Source organism: Ictidomys tridecemlineatus, chromosome 4, assembly GCF_052094955.1.
Source record: "Ictidomys tridecemlineatus isolate mIctTri1 chromosome 4, mIctTri1.hap1, whole genome shotgun sequence".
NCBI lineage: Eukaryota > Metazoa > Chordata > Mammalia > Rodentia > Sciuridae > Ictidomys > Ictidomys tridecemlineatus.
In genome coordinates this window covers 100,467,306-100,490,027 of record NC_135480.1, presented here as the reverse complement: position 1 = coordinate 100,490,027, position 22,722 = coordinate 100,467,306, and the positions used below count along the sequence as shown (strand labels likewise).

The 22,722-nt window shown below is 35.4% G+C and overlaps 1 protein-coding gene across 3 annotated transcripts in view; it reads left to right on the top strand.

Moving 5' to 3' along the window:
* Sik3 (SIK family kinase 3) overlaps positions 1 to 22,722 on the top strand; it is a 239,721-nt gene that overhangs the window by 153,750 nt on the left and 63,249 nt on the right. For all 3 annotated transcript variants that reach the window (XM_021728449.3, XM_005328293.5, XM_013359984.4), the window contains exon 4: positions 9,500 to 9,661. In XM_021728449.3, the coding sequence (XP_021584124.2) occupies positions 9,500 to 9,661 (162 nt within the window). The remainder of the gene's footprint in view (positions 1 to 9,499; positions 9,662 to 22,722) is intronic.

Here is a 22,722-nt window from a genome sequence, read left to right as displayed (position 1 = left end):
GCAAACAAACATTCAAACCATAGCAAAGATATATAAGCAAAATACTGCATTTTATTATTACTTTAAAAATTCTCCTCATAGTAGTTATGTCACAACTTTGTATGTAATTAAGTTCTTTTTTTTAACAGTTTGCTTTCAACTTTCAGAAATTGCTTATCCTTCTATTTGATTCAACTCTGAATTGTTTTAATTATGAAAGACATTATGTGTTTCCATGTAAAACAGGGTGCGTTCAAGGAAGTGTTTCTCTATAAGCAACCGTTTTTACAAGCGTTTCATTTAAAATTAATTCTTTTGGAAAATATAAACAAATATACACACATCCACAGATGTATGTTTTTATTTTCCCTTCCTACCTACACAATTAGAAGCATTTATGCATATTTTTCCACACTTTGCACCCTCTATGATAGAATTAACCAACAAAGCATTGCTCATACACTGATGTAACATGAGAAATTCTTTGTATTACCTGAGAAAAAGAAAAATAATATTCTTATTTTATTTTTTTCAAAGAAAAAAGAATTACTTGGCTCACTGATTTAGAAGTTTCAGTCCATAATCAGTTGGCCCCATTAGTTCAGGCCTGTGGTGGCTCATCATGGCAAGAACACATGGCAGAACAGAACCATTCACTTCATACCAGGAAACAAAAGAGAGCCAGAGAAGGGGCTGGTCTTTTACTATCCCCTTCAAGGACACGCCTCCAATGATCTGAAGACCTCCCGCTAGACCCCCACCTCTTAAAGGTTCCACCACCTCCCACTAGCTCCAAGCTGGGGATTAAGACACAAGGAAATTTAGGGAACAATTAAGATAACAACTGTAGCACATTTAAAAAATATTTTTCACTAAAGACTTAGAAATCCTTAAGCATTATAAAATAAATGTTGTAAATTAAATTTTATACAGTGTTATATCTAAGTACATGTATTCTGCTGCTGCAAAAATCAAGCAAGAGCTTGAATAGTTTTTGGATAGCACAGAGAAGCTTGTTACTTTAAGAAAACCTATAATAATCCCTTCAAAAGACAATAATCACACATAATTTGTTACATATTAAAATAACTGCCCCTAAGTAGTAGTGTGGCCTTGGGCAAGCTTTTTCTAGTTTGTTTCTTTCTCTTTTTTTGAAAAATAATATTCTTGAAATGGTTTTGGAATACATGGGATCCTTTTTCACAGGCTGCCTCAGCTTTTGCTTATCCTAGAAATGTTTAAGAAGCCATAAGAAAATAAAATTTTCTTTATGCATTATGGTGAATGGACTTGATATCAATGGATAGTGTTTTTTGTTTTATAAAGACAACATTGAAAATACTTTTTAAATTTTCTAGACTACTTTTTTTTAGTTGTAGGTGGACACAATACCTTTGTTTTATTTATTTATTTTTAATATGGTGCTGAGGATTGAACTCAGTGCCTCACACATGCTAAGCAATTGCTCTACCACTAAGCTACAACATCAGCCCCAGAAAATACTTTTTATAAACCTTGTTTAGTGTCAAAGTGAAAGGTAAAAAGCAGTGTGTTTTTGTAAAACCCTATAGTCAGCCCTCTGTATCCTTGTGTTCTGCATCCATGTTTTGAACCAACCATGGATTGGAAATACTTGAAAAAATAATCCCATCTGTACTTAGCTGTGTAGGCTTAGTTCTTGTCATTGTTTCCTAAAGAATATAGCATAGCCAACACAGTATAACCATTTACATTTACTTTATATTAGGTATTATAAGTAGTCTAGGGATATTTTGGAGTATACAGGAAGATATGTATAGGTATTGTGCAAATACTGCACCATTTTATCTAACAATTTTAGCATCTGTGGATTTTGATATCCTGAGGGTTCCTAAAACCAGTTCTGTGTGGAAACCAAAGGCCACCTGTAGTCTTGAGTTAATTTATAATTATCAAGCGTTCCTCAAATGTAGAGCACTGTTCTATGTAGTAAAGAAACATAGAAAAAATAGAAATAGTTCTAGTTTAAAAATTTCAAAGATAAAGCATGTCTTATGATTGTTAAGATATTTCTCAAAACTATTGTGTTTTCTCAAAAGAAAAGATGGCAGAAAATTTAAGGTACTTTTTGCTTTAATACCTAGTATAGACTCTCCTGTAAGTGAAGTTACTTCACAAATGTTAGTGTACCTCTTTGGATTACTTTGGAAGACTAAATCCATTTAGTTGAGCAATAAAATTTAATTCAGCATTCTTTTTTAAAATAAAATCCAAGGTCCATCTTTGCTAGCTACTCCTCTGGACAGAGGATTAATATTTAGAATGTATAAAGAATCCAAAAAACTTAACACCAAAAAATATCAAATAACCCAATTAATAAACAGCAAATGAATTAAATAGGCACTTCTAAAAAGAAGAAGTAAAATTGATCAACAAACGTATGAAAAAATATTCAATATCATTAGCAATAACAGAAATGCAAAGCAAAACTACAGGAAGTTTATGTCACATCAGTCAGAATGGCATTCAGCAGGAATACAGATAATATGTGCTGGAGAGGATGTGGAGAAAAAGGAACACTTCTACACTGTAAATTAGTACAACCAGTGGAGAAAAAGGAACACTTCTATACTCTAAATTAGTACAACCAGTATGGAATCAGTGTGGAGGTTCCTCAAAAAACTAGGCGTGGAACCACCATATGACCCAGTTATACCACTCCTTGGTATTTATCCTACAGAATTAAAGTCATTATACTATAGTAATACTCTCATACCCATCTTTATAGAAGCACAATTCACAATAGCCAAACTGTGGAACCAGCCTAGGTGTTCATTAGTGAATGAATGGATAAAGAATATGTGGTACAAATGCACAATGGAATTTTATTCAGCCATAAAGAAAAATGAAATTATATCATTTTCAGGAAAATGGATGAAACTAGAGACCATCATGTTAAATGAAATAAGCCAAATTCAGAAGGTTAAGGGTTGGTATATTTTTTTCTCATATATGGAAGCAAGAGAGGAAAAAGGAAAAGAAAGGTGGCTGAGGTGGGGGGCATCTCATGAAAATCAAAGGGACATCAGTAGAGGAAAGGGACCAAGGGGTGAGGAACAGCAAGGAAGGGGGAAAGTGCTGGGAAGTGATATTGGCCAAATTATATTGTTATATTGTATGCATGTACAAATATGTAACAACAAATGCACCAGTAAACATGTGGAACAAACAAACAAACAAACAAAAAATCCATGGTCCAGAAGTAGTTTTAGGAAGCTGGAATAAGAATTCATTCAGTTACTATTTGTTCTTTCAATATATACTAAGTGCCTCATGTGCCAGATACTGTTCCAAGTATTAGATACAGTAGTAAACAAAATAGGCAAAATTGCCTCTTCTCAAGAGGTTTACTTGCTAGTAGGTGAGACAGACATTACACAAACTCTAAGTAGAATGTATAATTACTTAGAAAATGATAAAAAGTTCAAAGGAGAGGTAGATATCAAGGGGAGAGCTGACAATCACAATAGGAGTGGTCAGGAAAGACCTCACTGAGGTTATGTTTTTATAAAAGCTCATGCAGAAAAAAAAGCTAGCTGAAGAACATTTTAGGCATAAAAAATAGAACAATTACCAAGAGGCAAGAATATTGCTGCTGTTCTTCAGAAATAGCAAGGAGGCACATATGGCTATGTAGAATGAGTGAGCCAGTGGAAGGTGAGATTAGAGGTCACAAACTGGAATCCATTGAATTAGACAGGAAAAAAAATGACATGATCTGATTTAGGGTTTAAAAGAACCATCCTGACAGCATATAAATGCAAACTTACTTTCATTACAAGAACTTATACACAGTTGTTCATAGTGGCTTTTTCTCTAATAACCAAAATCTAGAAACAACCATCAGGCCTTTCAATAGCAAACCGTTGTATAGTTTCATACTTCTCAGTAGTAAAAAGGGACAAATGATTTATATATGCAAAAACTTCTTTGGATATTAAGGACATTATGGTGAATGAAAAAAGCCAATCTCAAAAAGTCACCTACTATATGATTCCATTTATGTAACATTCTTTAAATGACAAAATTATGTAGGTAGACATCAGATTTGTGGTTCCCAGAAGTTAGGCATGGTGGGAAGAAGAGAAGCAAGTGTAACTGCACCAAGAAGTTCTCTATCTCATGGGAGTTTCACAGATCTGCATATGATAAAATGACATAGAACTCTATGCACAATGTACCCTTGTCAAATTCTGGGTTTTGACATTGTTTTTTAACTATGTTAGATTTGACCCTTAGGGGAAACTGGAGGGTATATGGGACCTGTTTGTACTATTTTTGCAACTTCTTTTGAATCAATAATTATTTCAAAAGAAGAAGGAGAAGATTGCATTGGCTGTTATTTTTGAATGCAGATGCAGAAAGCTAAAAGCCAAAGTAGTGCCACTAGTTAGCAGTATTATTAGGAAGAGATTGCAGTAATCCAGAAAAGAGACAATGGCTGTTCAACTGACTTGGTGGCACTAGAGTGCAGTGGAGAAAGGAGTGAGGGAGAGCTGAATTCTGGATATGTCTTGAAGGTATAGTTAATAGGATGTCCTAATGGATTGGGTGTGGGGTATGTGAGGAAGAAAAGAATGGAAGACAACACAAATATTTTTGTCCTACACAACTGGAAAAATGAAGAAAAGTAGTAACAAGCAAATCAAGAAGCCAGGTGTAAGGTAGTTATATTCTTGGCAAGGACAATAAAATGACAAGCCCTCTTCCTCTAATCAGTGGCAACCTGGGTCTGTGAATTCTAGGACAATAAGATATTAAAGTGAGTGTAGTCTTTAAAACAGAAAAGCAAGTGCCCTTCTGAACCTGCTCTTGGGCAGCTGATTTATTTTAACCTCACCCTGGCTCTTTTGGAATGAAGCATTTGTTTGATAAACAGGAAGTCGTTTCCATGGGTGTAGGAAGAAGAAATGATAGAACTGAGTGACAAAGTAAAGAATTGCTAGCTGTGGTTAACTTGGGATGGGCAGAAATTTTTTCAGGTAGCCACCTAAGGGGGACACACGTGCTGCCTTCCCCCTTTCTCAGCTGTGTTTGCTGTTCAGCCTGAGAAATACGGTTTTTGTCCATTGCTGGACATACTGTCAGGTTCCTTTTCAGCCGTGTTTGGCATCAGCAGTGAGTTGTAGTCTTAGCAGATGAACGAAGACAGTGTCTGCTTGGAGTGGAAAAGTGACTTATTTTAGGCAATATTAGCTCATCATACTGTCCCATTAGTGGCATGCCTCTTGAGTGTCCAGTGAAGCTGCTCTGGGGAAGGGAAGCCTGGCTTATGTGTGTTTTCACTCTTTGAAAGGTTAGAACCTAAATGTACCATGAAGTATTTCTTCCTAAGAATGGTGCAGTATTACAGAGAATTCTGAAGGAAACTTTATGTTCTAGTGTTCTAGGACTTTTAAAATCGAAAAATTCAATTCACCCCTTAATCCAATAATATCACCCCTTCAAGGATGTATTAGTTCGGTAGTGTCACTAACTTTGTGTGGGGGTGGGTGTGTAAGGGCAGATAAAGATTAAAAAGGCCAGTGCCAAATGATTTATGTGATTGAAAAGTGAGAAAGGAAACTTAGACTCTTTACTCTTGGTAAGAACTTGAAACAGAAGAACCATTTTTGCCTTTTAACTGAGAGTTACCTCATCCCTGTCTGGTTTAGATGGTGGGAGTAGAGTTGTGGTAGAAGAAAACTTTAAATTTTTCCCAGTTCTAAATAGATAAATAGTTAACTGACCGTGAAAAAGGACTGATGAACTTTATGTAGCAGGCGTCTCATTGGAGTTTATTTAGATGGGGGGGGGCAGGAATCTAGAAATAACAGAAGCTGGGGTCATGGCTAGCTTGTCAGGTGATTAGATAGAGGATTTGGGTGATATCTGTAGCCAGTGCTTAGGAGAACTAGCCCACTGAATTGCCTGAAAGAAGTACAATAACTCTTTAGAATTCCTTGCAAGTGGAGTTTATCCTGACAAGGTTCAAAATTTATTTTACTTTGAATATTGTGTGGACTCAGAGCCATTTTATTTCATGGGCCTTCTGAAAACAGCCAGGATTCATTCAAATGCTGTGATGGGTGTGTTAAGTCCAGGCTGGGCTCCTGCTCTGGATTTCTTAAAGTTAAATATCACTTTTGAACTTGAACTTTTGCTGCCTATATTGAGCACATAGGAATATAAAGCAGCCATTTGTCAGCGGGCAGCTGAAAGGCGATTTTCAGGAGGGACTGAAAGCCACTGCAGGCTTCCTGGCACACCCACTAGACCCCATGGGGAAACTAATAGGGAGAGTGGGGGGAGTCAGATGGCAAAAATAAAACCTGAGGCTAAAATCTGAATAAGACTAACCCACTAATACCCTTATGCGGGGAAGAGCACAGTGCTACCAAAGAAGAGAAAATTGAACATCGCATACAGTAGCTAGCAGGAAATGTCTAATATTTGTAGCTCACATTTTTTTTTTCTTAAAAAAGTGATTTTTGTATCTTCTTTATATCTATAACTGTAGGAATACTGTGATTGACTTTGGGGAAAATATTATAGTTTAGGCTGAGGGTAGCTTTAACTATTATAGTTCTACCCACTGTGCCGCCACAAATACCTTTTAACCAGAACCATTAACAGTGACTATGGGTATATAGAATAATCACCTTTAAGCACTACAGAATCCTGAAGAACTTTGTCATCTATTTCAAAATGCTTAAAGATTTCTGGTATAATATTGAATGCACCTTTTTAAAATTGTCTTTTTAAAACATCTTTGAAAATTAGAGTTTTGTCATAATGAAAGCACAGATTTATTCCCAAATACATTATCCTTTCTTTAGCTATGGCATGCAACCGAGTTTACTTCTGTTTAGCACATCAAGGGGTGGGAGTATTGTCAGCATGAATGTTTTGTCCAAGGACAACCAATGTGTCATTGTGGAGATAAAACAGAACTAGGCTGCATTCCTACAGCTCCTGCAGGGTCTTTGTAGCAATTTGGAGAACTTTCTAGTCATTTTAGGAAAATAAGGTACTTAGGAATTTATAGTTTTTTTTTTAATAAAAGAAAATCATTTTGGAAATCACAAAATCAATCATTCTGTCGCTTTTAAAAAGTGCTTTGATGTGTTCTGGTAATTAGTATTTACTGCCAGACGAACGTCTCTGGGGCATTTTAATTAATGGGTGACTTGGCCAGATGAGCTTCTGATGGCAAACCTTCATAAGAGCTTATTTTTATGTTTCTCAAGAATAGCTGTCTCTTCAAAGCTCTTTAATTAGACAAAGTTTAGCAACTAAAACATATTATTAGAATAATTAGGCCTCTCTTAGGAGAAATAGGGGGTCAAAGGAGCAGGTACTGTTAGAGAATGGCTTCTTAAAATAAAACATAGTGTTCTACATCTGATGGATGTCCAGTTCTTTAACAGCTTATGTTAAGTTACTGTCCCTAGTCACAGACTTTGTGTTGTTTAAAGTTCATATGACAGATCTCACCAAAAGTCTAAACACACCAGAGTATAAGCTCGTTTATCACTACCTCTGAACTCCCATTGGAAACTATGTTCTAGTCCTTTAATGGCCCAGCCAAAGACTTTTTATTTTCTCTTTTTTCCTATTAATTGGTAACTTGGAAATAACAATAATTATTTTAAAGGAAATGTTTCAAAGATCTTGTGCATGGCAAATAAAAATTATAATAGTTTTTTTAAAAAATTTCTTAATTTTTATTTATATGACATGTTTTTAAAGTTACTATAGTGTTCATACTCCAGAATTTTATGTTCTCTATGGTCAGGGTGTGGTTTGAATTTTTTCAAAATCTGCTGTATAGGTGGATTATATCACCTGGCTTTCTTTCTTCACCCTTCTCCTACCATTTCTTGCCCCAAGTTCTCAGTCTTTGCCCTAGTAATGATGTTTTACCCTGAAATTCCTTTTTGTGATGGGGGTGGGGAGGAAGTAATACCTGACTGGTCCTGTGGGTGAGATGTCACCAAGTCAATCTGGTAATCTGGTGGTATTTGTGGAGCTACTTACTATTGATAAACAGCAGTACATTTTTCTATATTGTCTAATTTTTCACTTTCCTACTATTTCAGGATGTTTAGAATGGCAAATATGTCCTCTTTCCTGCTAAATCAGTTGGTTAAAGGACGGTGCTGATGACACTATTAAATATTTCAATCAGAATATACTGTATCACAACTAAGATTTTTAATTGTTTCAGCTGTCATGACCTGTATGTGTTGGTTTATGAAGAACTGAGTCATGGATATATATATGTCATTGATTCAGTGTAAATCTGCTGCCATTATTGGATAGTATTTAAGGAACTTCCTGTATTGATTAGAAATCAAATTACTTTTTAAAAATTTGAGGATGGCCCAATTTATAGATTTATAGAATTTATCACATGGATATTCTTTAGTAACATATATTGATGCTGTTTCGATACTGTGACTGAAAGATCTGACCAGAACAATTGTAAAGGAGGAAAAGTTTATTTAGAGAATCACGGTTTCAGACACCAGACATCTCAATCCATAGACCGCAGGCTCCATTCTTCAGCGCTTGAGGCGAGTCAGGACATCATGGCGTAAGAGTGTGGCAGAGAGAAGCAGCTCACGTGATAATCAGAAAGGGTGGGGGAGGGTGGAGATAGAGAGAAAGAGGTAGTCCATTCTCCAGATACAAAGTATATACCCCATAGCCATGCCCCCCATGAACCACTTTGTCCAGCCACAACCCAGTTAATCCCATCAGGGATTGATTAATTGATTAGGTTAAGACTGTGCCCGGTCATTTCTCCTCCAAAGCTTCTTGCATTGTCTCACATGTGAACTTTTGGGGGATACCTCACATCCACACCGTAACATGATATCATCTGTAAAAAATTAATAGCATAGTTTTAAAAACATTTGGTAAGCCCCAAAAATGCAGATACAAAAATGTAGACAGGTTGCTAAGTGATCAAAGTGTAGAACTTCAACAGAAGAGATACTGGCCTGAACAGAGTCCTGAATAAAGCATTTCTCTCCCTTGGCAAGGCCTGCTTTTTCTTAAATTGCTGGTTTAGGGACTCTTGCCTTTTAACTCACCTTTTAACGCAGGAAATACTTCTTATCTTTATGTGTGCGTTAGTTAATGTATGTGTAAGCTTTTGTAATGGGGAGTATGACAAGCAAGGTGTTGAGTGTTGTGATTCTTGAAAAATACCATTAAACCCCCAGAACACTTTTTTCTTACAGTAGTACAAGTATGTTGGTATGCACACTTGCACGTAACAGGATTTATACTTAAAATAGTTGGGTTCTTATTATTACTACTAAATTTTTATGGCTACAAATCAGGACTAGAAACATGTTTTTCTCATTTTATTTGTTTTACTCCTTTAACTCAGCCATTTGGTGGGGCCTCCAATCCATCCCACCTGAAGACTACCTTTTGATATTATACCAACATCCAAAATGGGTACTGACTGTGCTCTTCTTCAAAACAGACCACCTGGTGGCCCATGGTAGAATGGCAGAAAAGGAAGCCCGTCGGAAGTTCAAACAGATTGTCACAGCCGTGTATTTTTGTCACTGTCGGAACATTGTCCATCGTGATTTAAAAGCTGAAAATTTGCTTCTGGATGCCAATCTAAATATCAAAATAGCAGGTAAGAAGTGTGCTGAGAATGTAAGAGAGGGTCAAAGATTTTTTCCTGCAGGGTTTTTTAATTCAGGAATTATCTATTTACGTCTATTTAGAAAGATGTACTGGGAAAGTAGGGGAAATTTTTTTAAAAATATATTTTAGTTGTTGATGGACCTTTATTTAATTTATTTATATGCAGTGCTGAGAATCGAACCCAGTGCCTCACACATGCTAGACAAGTGCTCTACTTCTGAGCTACAATCCAGCCCATAGATTATTTTTTAATAGCCTGAAAATTTACAAACTTTCAGAATACATTTTTTTAAAATGTGGTATTAATGGAAACTAAGCTATAGGAAAGAAAAGTATGGTATTTAAAATTCTATTATTTTGGTTGATGGTTTCTTTTTAAATAGGAAGAATAAAAGGTAGAATAAAATGGAAAGGAAAAACTGATAAGGTTGTGTGCCCTCTCAGCTTCAGTTGAAGAGGCTAATTTATGTCACTACCAACATAAAACATGCTTATTCTGAAGGCTGTGTTTTATGGTAATTTAGTAAGAGTAGATCATCTAGTGGCTGACTGGCAGTCCAACCTTCCCTTCCAGCAAAACCATATTTTATGAAAAGCTGCTTCATCTCTTGAGATGCTAAAAGGTGAATTTAGGACCTCTTAAGGTTTTTCTGAGCATTTTTGGGATACATATATAAATATATGTGTCCAGATTTCATAAGTTTATTAAAGATGATACTCAGGTAGTTTTAATAATCTTTTTTTCAGTCTGCCTTTTTATCTCCTCGAATTTCACTAATCCGCCCATCTGACAGTGCCTATAAAGCACTTCCACTGTAACTCTGCTCATGCTTCAGTTTTACTAAACTATCAGCATTTTGCCTAAAGAATACAAGCTCACCATCTATTGATAGAAGAAAATGATTACAGTCCTTATAGACACTATAAATAATAAGCATTTTGGTTTTCTGATCATTTCCCTCATCTCCCAGATTACAAAGAGAGCAGTTTATATAGAGAGCTGAAATGTAGTTTCAGAATCATTGCCTTGGAAGATCAAGATGACAAAAGCAGTTCTAAAGATTTTCCTCCTTGGGATAGGGCTATAGCTTGGTGGTCGAGTACTCATCTAGAATGCCAAGGCCCTGGGTTCAATCCCTAGGACCACAGAAACACAAAACAAAAACCTAAGCTTACTCCCTTAGTAGGCTGGAAGATAAGAAATAAAATTTATATCATATGTCAAAGTACCGATAATACCCTTGCTGGCTGGCAATTCTTTTGCCTTTCCTTTGTGTAGGTTCCCTTTTACACCCTTGGAATGTCACCTAGGTTTTAACTTATATCAGGCTGATGGCTGCACTCTGGTATAGAACTTTCATATCATTTGTAGACTCTTTGGGGGCTAGCTCCTTACATAGTGTATAAGGTTAAGACTTTCTTTATCTTACAAGAAAATCATGTTTTTCCTTTCCTCTTGGGTCTGTTTTATTTTCTCCAACCATCTCTAGATTTTGGCAGTTCCCACAGAAGTGGGTTGCAGCCTGGAAATTTTAAATCCTCTTTTGTAACTATTGTAGCTTCAATTAAATTAATAGTAATAAAATCTACCAAACTTCCACAATCCTTTTTTTTAAAAAAATTTTTTTTGAGAGAGAGAGAGAGAGAGAGAGAGAGAGGGAATTTTAATATTTAATTTTTAGTTTTCAGCGGACATAACATCTTTGTTTGTATGTGGTGCTGAGTATCAAACCTGGGCCGCACGCATGCCACATCCCCAGCCCCACTTCCACAATCCTTAGAAGTATGATAGAATATATTAACTCTTACTTTTGCTGTAACAAATCACCATACTTAGTGACTTGAAACAACAAAGATTTTCGCTTACATTTCTGAAGATCAGTAACCCAGGGCTAAAGACAAAATGCTGGCAGGGCTGGTTCATTCTGGAGATTCTAAAGAGAAAAATCTAGTTTCTTGCCTTTTTTCAGCTATTACAGGCCACCTACATTCCTTGGTTTGGTTCCCCTAGTCATCACTGCAGCCTCTTGCTTCCATTGTCACATCAACTGCTCATAGCTCTAATCCTCCTGATTCCATCTTGTAAGGACCCTCGTGATTACACTGGACTCTCCCAGATAACCCAAGATAATCTTCCCATTTTAAGATCCTTAATCACTTCTGCAAAAAGTCCCCTTTACCATGTAAGTTAACACATTCACAAAGTATGGGCTTTAGAATTTAGATATATTTGTTGGATCATCGTTGGGGGGAATCTTTGGATTACAGACTAGGGTTGTAAATTGAAAGAAAGCCCTCTTCATGTTCTGTTGTTTTATTCTTCCTCCACTGACACAAAATTAAAGTTTTAAAAGTATGTTTCCTTCCTTCTTAATTTTGAATTTAGAACAGTTTTGACTCAGTTAAAGAAAATTCCTATGTCCTTTAGTTTTTGCACTGAGGAACCAAGAGTAAATGCAGAGTTCATTGATGATTGAAACTGGAAACTACTGAAATATTTGGGTAAGGTGATTTTTAGGTCCCCCCGTCCCCCTTCCTCCCTTCACTAGTAGTTAAAACAAATCCAAGTATTCACAGTGAGAGTCTGTTACCTGCTGGCGTGTCATTATAGACTCCTGGCGGTGTTGGCAGCCAGCCTTGGGCTCTCTGTGTATAACACATATACTTTGGCAAGATTTTCAAATTGATCAACCCACAGCCTGCATTTTTATTGTTTGTTTTCAGAGCAAAACAAAGATTAAATGAGCACCTCTAGTATTATGGCCTGCTATAATATGTAACATTTTTCTTTGCTTATGCATTTTTTTTCTCTTACATGCCATCATTACTCAGTTTCTCAGTCATTGCCTGTACTTCCTTTATCACACATAAATCAGATCAAATTCTCATTCTCATCTGCCAGATTTTCTTTGAACTTAATGGACCAGGGGGAGAAATGCTTCCAGTTTAAGCTGAGTAGAACATGGCTAATTATGGAGGGTAGCTTGGATGGTTTTGACAGGAGAAGTTCAGATAGGTAATGAAATCAACTTTAATTTTAAAAGCTAAAGTAACTTTCAGATCTCTGATCTTTTTGGTCTTTTTGGATAAAGCATTTTAAATCTCAGTAAGAAGAAAGTACTGTGTGTGAAAGAAACACGAGAGAAAACGAGACCTTTTTGTTTTATTTAAGATATTAGTTTTAAGCAGCTCATCTTTAAAATCATCATACATGTACACTAGCTAATAAAATTGGAACTAATGAAAATTCAAATTAAAGCAGGGTGTGGTGGCCCACTCCTCTAATCCCAGCTATTTGGGAAGCTGAGGCATGATAATAACTGGTTCAAGGTCAGCTTGGGCAATTTATCCAGACCCTGTTTCAAAGTAAAAAGTAGGAAGGTCTCAAATAGCTTTGTGATAGAATGCTCCTGGTTCAATCCCTAGTTACCAAAAACAACAACAAATCAAATTAGGAAATGTTAGAAATTCATGTTTTCCATATGATTTTAAAAATCATGCATTCACTATAGAAGATGAATAATTGTTCTGGGATGTTTGTGTTTATTTTTGTATGGATTAATGTGGCAGTTTGTGTATTATTTGATTCTATAAAAATCTAGCTATTACAAGTACCCATGCTAGCCTAGCTGTCTTAGACTTGTGCTCCCTCAACGTGAAGGTGAACTTCATTTTGAGGTATTATAAGAGTCAAACATCATTTCATAGTTTACAGTTGTTTTGTGCTTAAATTCTTATCTGTGAATTTTTGTTCTGTTTCTAGAGAATGAAACCCAGGTAAACAACCATTTTCTTCCTGGTTTTAGAATTTAAATTTTTTTCTTAATGGCACAAGCAAACCTGTCTTGAATAAAAATTTTTAAAAGATGTTTTCATTATTAGTAATGCAGTATAAACACTGATCATTTCCAGAATAAAGAATTTTATTTCTGAAAGGCAAAGTTACCAAACCTGGGACTAAGAATTTGCAGTGGTTCTTACTTGTTGTTAAAACAATCTGTGCTTGGGTAGCAAAAAGAGCAAACAGAAGTTCAACCCCGTGTATTCAGCCAGCAAATGTTTTGACCTCCAAATGTTAACATCAGAATTAGGCTTTGCATGGTTAAGTCCTTTACAAAGTATTTTAACATATATCACTTAATTTCATAATATTTGGCATATAAATATAACTTACTAGAAAACATTGAAATCCTTTCATCTTCTGACACAATTCACTTTCCAAAACCTTGAATTTCTTATAAATGAGTGCCCATGTAAAGTTTCTTTCATATAGAGCCCCAAGCTGGGAAAAGAAGAGGATTCTTGGCCTCTACCTTTTCATTTTTTAATGCTTCAGGTATGTGAAGTGAAGTTCCACAGAAAATCATGAAGGCCTGAAGAGATACAACCTGGCTCTCAGCATGTGGCCTCCATCCCTGGGTGATGGCCACATGATAGTTCAGTGCAGTAGAAGAGATGTTACAGGCACATCATGGTTTGTTGCCACACCAATGGCACAGTCTGATTACCACAGTATTTTAGGAATGAGGAAACCTTTATTTTATAAAATTCAAGTAGATTGTGTATCCCATTTGTTGTTTCACTCCCACCAGCTAGCACATACCTGTTCTGTAGTAGGTGCTCAATAACGTCACGGACCTAAATTTCACAGCGGTACTAGTAAAGACATGAATACCCTATTGAGGACCTAAATGAGATAAGACTTAAGAGATAATGGGATCAATAACGTAGAGAGACTCCTAGAAGCTTAGTCAACCAGCAAATGCTTATAAAGTGATATGTGCAGGCACTGATTGGAGGCCTTGGGGATACAAGTGGCAGATACAAATATCCCTTGGAAATAACAGTCTGATGGGGAGAGATAGACAAGCAAATAAGCTCTCAAGGAATCTGTGAAAAGGACAAAATCTGAGTAATGTGATGAAACTATGGCAAGCTATTGCTTTTAACTAGAATATCAGAGTTATCCAAGCAGAAGGAAGAACAAGGCAGAGGCCTGAGAGAGATGAATCTAATATACTTGTGAGGTAGGAGAAAAGTCAGCCTGACTGAAGATGATAAGAGGAGAAGGGGAAAGAGTTGTAGTGGGGGAGATGGTAAGGGCCTGCTGCTCGTGGTGGGACTGTGGGGGTTTATTTTTATACCAGTGAAAAGCTCAGTTGCAGAAGCATGACAACACTGGCATGAGTATAGCATGTTTGCAAACAAGGCAGGAAAGACAGATTTTATACTAGATCATAAAGTTATTTGAATACAAGGCTTAATAAATCAGGGTGACAGGGGAGAGAAAATGGGAGTAGGGAAAGGGACAGGAAGGGTAATAGGAAGACCAGCAAAAGAAGGGCTGCCAAATGGTAAAATCCTGTATGAGGACGGTGGTAGTTGACACGGAAAGGCAGGAGAGGGCAACAAGGTACCAGGGAGAGTGGAAGGAAGGTCTGGATAATCAATCGGATATCTGGGCCAGGAGGAAGGAACTTTCAAAGATACGTTTAGAAATAGAGATTATGTTAAGCTATCAAATTAAAAATGGTGTTATCTGATTTTTTTAATGGTTGACAAATTGCTATTTGAAAGTAATCTTGTTTCCAAAGGTTCAATAGAAAAAATTTTATACTTAAAAAAAAGACTGCCTAAATAAAAATTTTTTTAAAAAATTATGAAGTATATCTGGCTTACTCCCTGAAGAAAAGTTCTTTCAAATATTCAGATGTTATGAGAATGTTTTGAAAATTGTGGAAACTTTTTTTTTAACCTAAGAAATTTGGAAACTTTTCTCTTGAAATGTTGACTCCCAGAATGGGCTCCCTGAGACAGTTTCCACTCCCGTGTTATTGTTTTAGTTGGCAGACAGCAGAGATCTGAAGGGCAACTACAAAAAGCCAGTATTTTGGAAAGACTTTTCAGAGTGCATGGATTTAAGGTACTATGGAAATTTTTGACCTTAATGCAGTGAGAGGAAGACTGTCACATTTTTTTTTAAATGAGAAATCAAAGCATTTTGTAAGTCCAGTCATCACTCATTCTCAGTAAGAATATACTGAAATGCTATCATATGGAAAAACAAGGTTGGAATCCCTGGATTTTGGGAAACTCTTCTACAGCATAGTGCTTGAGAATGTCCCTGACTGTCCTCAGGAAGTTACTGTGCATCATGCATTGTATCAATCCAAATTTAATTTTATGATTCTGACACTATTTAGGTTATCATTCAATGCACCTTCCTGATTGACAGGTTGATAAATTGGTACCCAGAGAAGGCTATCATGAGTCCTAAATTCAAGTCTTAATCAAACCTAGGAATTTTAACACCTCCACCTGTGTCTCTCCACGACATGGCATGTGACACTCAAGTAGAAGGAGGTGCTGAATAGCTTTCATGTATTGTTGACCATTGGGAAAGTAAAATTTGAAAAATTATTTTCTTCTGAATCCTATTTCTAAGGCTAGACTTTAAGTGAAAGTTATTCCAAAGGTATTTCAAGTACACAGATGACTTATTTTGTATGAAAAAAAATTTAAAATTAAAATTCAAACAAGCAGATTTTTGTCAATCATAGTTTTAGATTATAAATGAAGTCTTACTAATCTTGAAAAGTGATTGCATCCTGCTAGGATCAAGGACGATTTTCAGTTTTATAGGGTTTCATTCACGATAGTTCTGCTACCAACACAGAAGCATCACTTCTCTGGTTTCCCACACAGCAGAGGGGAATGAACTCATTTAGGGTAGGGTGATGCAGTCTGAAATGACCCACTTCAAACACACTTTTAATCAAATGCTTGAATTTTAAAATTCATGCACATTTTATATTCTATTCAATATCATTTATATTCATGCTAGTATCTATTAACTACAAGTCACTTATTTGGGCATAATTGGAAAACAAGGGAACTGGCTGGCAGTGGAGAATAGAAAAGGAAAGGACACAGAGGTCAGGAAAGAAATGGAAACATTTGCTTTAAGGCCTGAGGCAAAAGAAGGGAAGTGGTGGGAAAGGAACCTGAGCCTGAGTGCTCGCCTCCTCCTCCAGCCAAGGGAAAAGGGAGCTGAGCTGAAGGAAGGCAGTTGAAGCGCAGTGTGCTTGTTCTACCAAATCATGGAGATTTCAGATGGCTCTCTGTCTCTGAGCCCATGTCGTTTAATGTAATGGAATGATAAGTATGTGAAGTAATCAGTATGTTAATTGGCCTAATCTAATCATTCCACATCATTTCATACCCCTATTATAATATCACATTATACACCAAAGGGATACATATTTATTACTTGTCGGTTAAAAATACAAATGAGTAGAATATGCATAAGTGATTAAAAGCCAGAGTTGCACTTTAATCTATAAAATACCTGGAATAAAGAAAAATAAATTTATCAGCATGTTTTTGAAGCTGTAGAAAATGATAAGTTTAAAAACCTTAAGTAATCTAAGGATGATTGAAGACAATTAGGTGCACATTTACCTGTAGTTTCTAATTCATGATGTTTTAAAAGAACATTGATATTCTGATTACAGTGTTGTGATATTATTAGTGGGTGTAGAAACTGTAAGAACTTTTATGAATCTACTCAGGACCATGTTTCCCCAACTATTTTTCTTCCATGATCATAAGATCCTCAACAATATCGAGATGTTGGGAAGAGACTTAACAAGTCACCTGGCGTGTTCCTTCACTTTGCCTCAGAAGCCTTCATTGTGTTGTGGAAAATGTGACATAAACTTAAAAGAGATGTCAACAAGAGTGAGACTGGTAGGTAGGCTTTGCTAGGTGCCAAAATATCAATAAAAGTCCCCGTTAGCCCAGGATCTGGTTCTTGTTTTTATGTCTCATGAGATATATATATTTTTTATCAGTTCTCTTAAAAATCATAAGATAGCAACTGTAATATTTATATTTGTTTTCTTAGTGTCCAAAAAAAAAAAAAATCAGTTTGCTCGTAGTCAGCATGGGTAATTCACATTTAGACTTTTTTTTTTTAAGAGAGAGGAGAGAGAGAGAGAAAGAGAATTTTTTTTTTAAATATTTATTTTTTAGTTCTCAGCAGACACAACATCTTTGTTGGTATGAAGTGCTGAGGATCGAACCCGGGCCGCACGCATGCCTGGTGAGCGCGCTACCGCTTGAGCCACCTCCCCAGCCCCACATTTAGACTTTTAAAAGCATCTTGCTATGTGTGATCTTTTAAGTTGTCTTTGCTCAGGCTACACACACAGAACACCCCCCCCCCTTTTTTTTTTCAGAACACCTTTAACTTAACACCTCAGTTAGCATATAGGATCTTCTCCTGGCCAGCAGTTTCTGAATCCTCAGGTTCTCAGTGTTCCTGGGGTTTCATGTCATAAAAAATGGTAATGGTTTCTATTGCCTTTTCTATTTTTTAGGTATCAATAAATTAAGTCATTATTTAGATCTTCCTACCCCTCTTAAATATTTAAGAGAGCTGTGTCCAATTTGCATCAGCCAAATTATGGAAGCCAAATTATGGAAGCAGCCTAGGTGTCAGTGGATGAATAGATAAAGAAAATGTGGTATATATTTATATGCAATGGAGTGTTTTTTCCAGCCGTAAAGAAGAACATAAGTATGTTACTTGCAGGAAAACTAGAGAGTGTTGTGTTAAGCAAAATAAGTTCAACTCAGAAAGTCAAAGGTCATATGTTTTATCTCATATGTGGAAACTAGAGACAAAAACAGGAAAAGAATGGTATGGGGGGATGAAAATAGAAGGGAGACCAGTAGAGTAGAGAAAAGGTATTTAGGGGAAGGAGGAGGGGAAGGAAAGGGAAAAGGGAGATACTGGGACATGATATTGACAAAATCATACTGTTATATTGAGTATGGGTAAAAATCCCACTATTTTGTATAATTTCAATGCACCAATGAAATCTGGAAAAAAAATAAAAATTTAAGTCAAGTGTGTCTACCTGCTATCAGGGAACAAATGAGCATGTTTTGACTTAATCATTCCATTTTTTTACTCAGTTTAAGTAGTTGATTACTATAACAGTTTTTATTAGGATGCAGTTTTTCATTGTATTTTGTTAAATTTACTCATATTATGAACCACTGGATTATACAAAATTTAAGGAACATTAGTATTGAAATTTCAAATTAATGAGTATAAAAATAATTCTACAACACTTCAAGACAAACTTTGCTAGTTTCATGAATTATTTTCATTTGATCACAGTTCTTGTATAACCTCAAGATGTGTTTCTAGGGCCTCAAAAATCAAAATTTAAAAATTACATATATTTTTATATAGACATAATATATACATAGTACCTACATATAAATTTTATACACCTATTTTCTTTTCCATATAAATTTTATACACCTATATTTTTTTCTGTCAGTCATTCAGCTATTATTTGCAATTTGATTTATTCAGATTAAGAAATATCCACATTCATAATGTATTATTTGCAAAGAAGTGATTAGGCATAATAGCCTAGAACTTGCTTGCTAATCTATTTTATCATTTAAAAACAAAACATGAAAACGAACAAGTCTGTGTTTTAGGTTCAAATATGTAAGCATTCCAAATTCTAGATCATGAAATGTTTCCATCTATTTTAGGCATTATAATCTGAATATATATGTGGTTTCCAAACTAAACATGATATATCAATTTGAAATGAATACATTTGCTTACATAATTTAAGTAAATTAGTATGAGTCACTTCTAAAATGATTTGTCTAAAAATTCATAAAGAAGTTTTAAATCAATTTAAAAATAATATGCTTATGTTAAACAAAATATATTTTATTTCAAGTTACTACTTTATCATAAATCATGCAAAAATGACAAAATTATATTTTATATTTCTTGAGAGATTTTAAGTTAATACAATCTTTGGGAAGGAGTTTGAATCAAAGAAGTGAAAAATAATGGTTAACTATACAATTAAATAAATTGCAATTTTCTTTATATGATAATCCAAGTGTAATCTTGGTTTTCTTGATCATACTGAGAGATTTTTCTGAACTCTGGATAGAATTTTCTTCAAGAAAACCCTGTTTCTCTATTATTTACCAATTACCCCCTGAACTTTTCCTTAAAATTCATCATAGGATGATTAAAATTACACACCTAGCTGTGTCATTATTTCATGTGTACCTTCCTTGCTGGGCTAATCCCTGTGAGGCAAGGACTCTGTCTATCTTGTTCTCATTGCATGTTTGTGGGCCATCAGAAGATTTGGAGTACTCCTATTAGCATATCTACACATTGTCTTTCAGGTGGGTTGCTATTCTTGGGCCTCATCCAAGTTTGTGTATTCTATTAGCTTTGACTAAGCTTTTCATTACGTGCTTATAACTTCTGGGTAATATTTTAGAGTTTCTTAAATGATAATCCCATCTTCTTTTCTCAAAAATAGTTTTGTTTTTTTTTTTGGCTTCATCACATTTTTTTTTTTTTTTTGGTACTGGAAATTGAACCCAGGGATGCTTAACCACCTAGTCACATTCCCAACCCCTGTTTTAAAGATTAGATCTCCCTAAGTCACTGAGGCTAGCTTTGAACTCATGATCCCACTGCCTCAACCTCCCAAGCTGCTGGGATTATACCTGTGCACCATTGCAACCAGCCACATATCTTATTATTTTTTAATTTGGAAAATATTGTTATTATACCTATATACTGTATTTCCACTTGATATTTTTAATTTGTTGAGAATATGAAATGGATTCATCATGTTATATAAAAGGCGCACTAAAATTTTATATGGCTTTCTCACCTATCCATATTAAAAACTTTTTGAATAATTAGGCTTACTATTCTAATTGTTATAACTTAGAATTATGATTGTAATAGTACTCAGTAATATTTTCAAGAATCTAATGAGTATTATTTACATATCTTATAGAAAGTATCTCATTATAACCTGTTCCTTTGTACACCTACTCTTACCAAGTTTGATGTAAAGATTCTATGTAGGGGAGGATTTTTTGCTTTGGGGCTTTTTATGAGAAGGGTTAGGATAGTGCTGTCTCTAATAGAGTGGTGGAGATTCATTTATTGCTTCATTTTAAAATAGCTGTGTTCAGTGGTCCTACCTGTTAAGAAATATTGGGGGAAAATACCAAGTCAACCACTGAAAATGCCCATATAATGATGGGTTCAAATTCACCCCAAAATAAGTTGATCGCTTGATTTTCCCCCCATGAGGAAATTTTCTTTTGTATATATGTGCTTAGTCTGTGAGTCAGTCGTTTTTGGCATTATCTCTTTATAACTTCTAGTCAGGAAGTTCAGCCAGAGGTTGGAGTGATTACTAAATACTGAGGACTTCCCAAAACCTGTTTTTAAGAGTGGACTAATGTTATGATTCCTGGGAACTTTGAAACATCCTTCATCACTACCATAATTCTGAGATCTACACAATTGACTCATATTTTGTTCAAGTCCAAATAAAGCCTTTGGGCCACATGATTTCTCAGCCAGTAAGATTGTAGGGGGAAAGCAGAATTAGTTCCTTATCTCTGTCATGTTCCATTTTAACAGTCCATATAACTCTCCGACTCCTCCTATTTTATATGTTTTTTTCCACCAGTGTTGATCTTTGGTTCTTTGAGTTATTTCTACCAGGAACACCAAACAACTTGTTCCACCTCCCTTCTCCTTTAAGTTCATTGAGAAATTAGTCAAGGGCCAAAGTTATTTTTACTTTTTGACTTTGTCTATAATGCAGTCACCATATTACGGTTTAAGTCTTCAGAAGCTTTCAGATTTGAAAAAATGGAGGATCTTATCGCAGTGTTTTCCAGTGAAGGTGGTTCATTTAAGATCAATTAGTATATTCCCACTTTACTTTTTTCCTCTGCTCTACACTTCCAAACTGGTTGTTTTTATATAGCAAGGAAATGAAGCCAAGTTACCATAGAAAGAGTGGCTATCGATTGCAGCTGTATTGCCTTACCTTGGAACTGGCTGGTTGTGCCTAATCTGTTTATATCTACTTTGGTCAGCCAAAAAAGAAGTCAAGGGTGTTTCTCTGAAATGGACCAAAAAAGAAAATTTTCTGTTGCAGTCTCCTGGTTTTTAAATTAGTGCCATCCTTTCTTCCCTCTTTCCTCTACTATATTACACATATCTAAGTGATGATACACTTATTTGGGGGCACATAATGTCACTCCTTCATATAGACCCAGGCTCCTGATCTTGCCTAGAACAAAGAAGTTCAAGTCTCAAAATTGATAGTAACACTGGTATTTAAACTATCCTAGGAGACAGACATATGGTTCAAATTAAAGTCTTTGACTCTATTAAGAGAAAGGGATTTAAGTTGCCATTTCAGTCTACACACAAATGCTAACCAGCCATGGGGCTGGGGACTGGAAAAAACTCTTAACAAATTATGTTAAGAGCCATTTATGAGGGGAGAAATAAATGACCATAGGCCACTTGAAGAGAAAACCTCCACCCATAGGACTTTTGATGTGTGGGTGTGAATATCCATTTGCCCAGTTTGTGGCTGGGTTCTGTGAATCTCCTTTCTTCTGGTACTTCTTAGAATAGTCATCTTAAGGTTGAATTTGTAGGTCATAAATCTTTCCCATTGCCAATAAGTAGTAAAGGATGTAAAATATTTTTATTGACATCAGTACCTGAGAATTATCTGAAACTAACTTCAGATAAATTCTTACTGTTCAAGATGTCTTAACATCTTTATATTTAAAATAAAATTTTAATTATAGATTAATATAAGCACATTTTAGGGAATTTGGACAGATTTCTAAGTATTCAAACTATAATCATCCCATGTTAAAGATTATCATTATTTCAAATAGATTTCCTTTTATCATTTTTCCTGTGCATGTTTTCCATAATTATAATCCATGTATATATAATTTTATATGCTACTTTTATCCTTTGTATTATATCAAATATATCCTCATGCTGCTCCATATAATAATCATGTTTAAAGACTACATAGCAAATAGATGTACCATGATTTTCTTGATCTACTCCATATTTTTTTTTAATATTTATTTTTTAGTTATCAGCGGACACAACATCTTTGTTTTGTACGTGGTGCTGAGGAT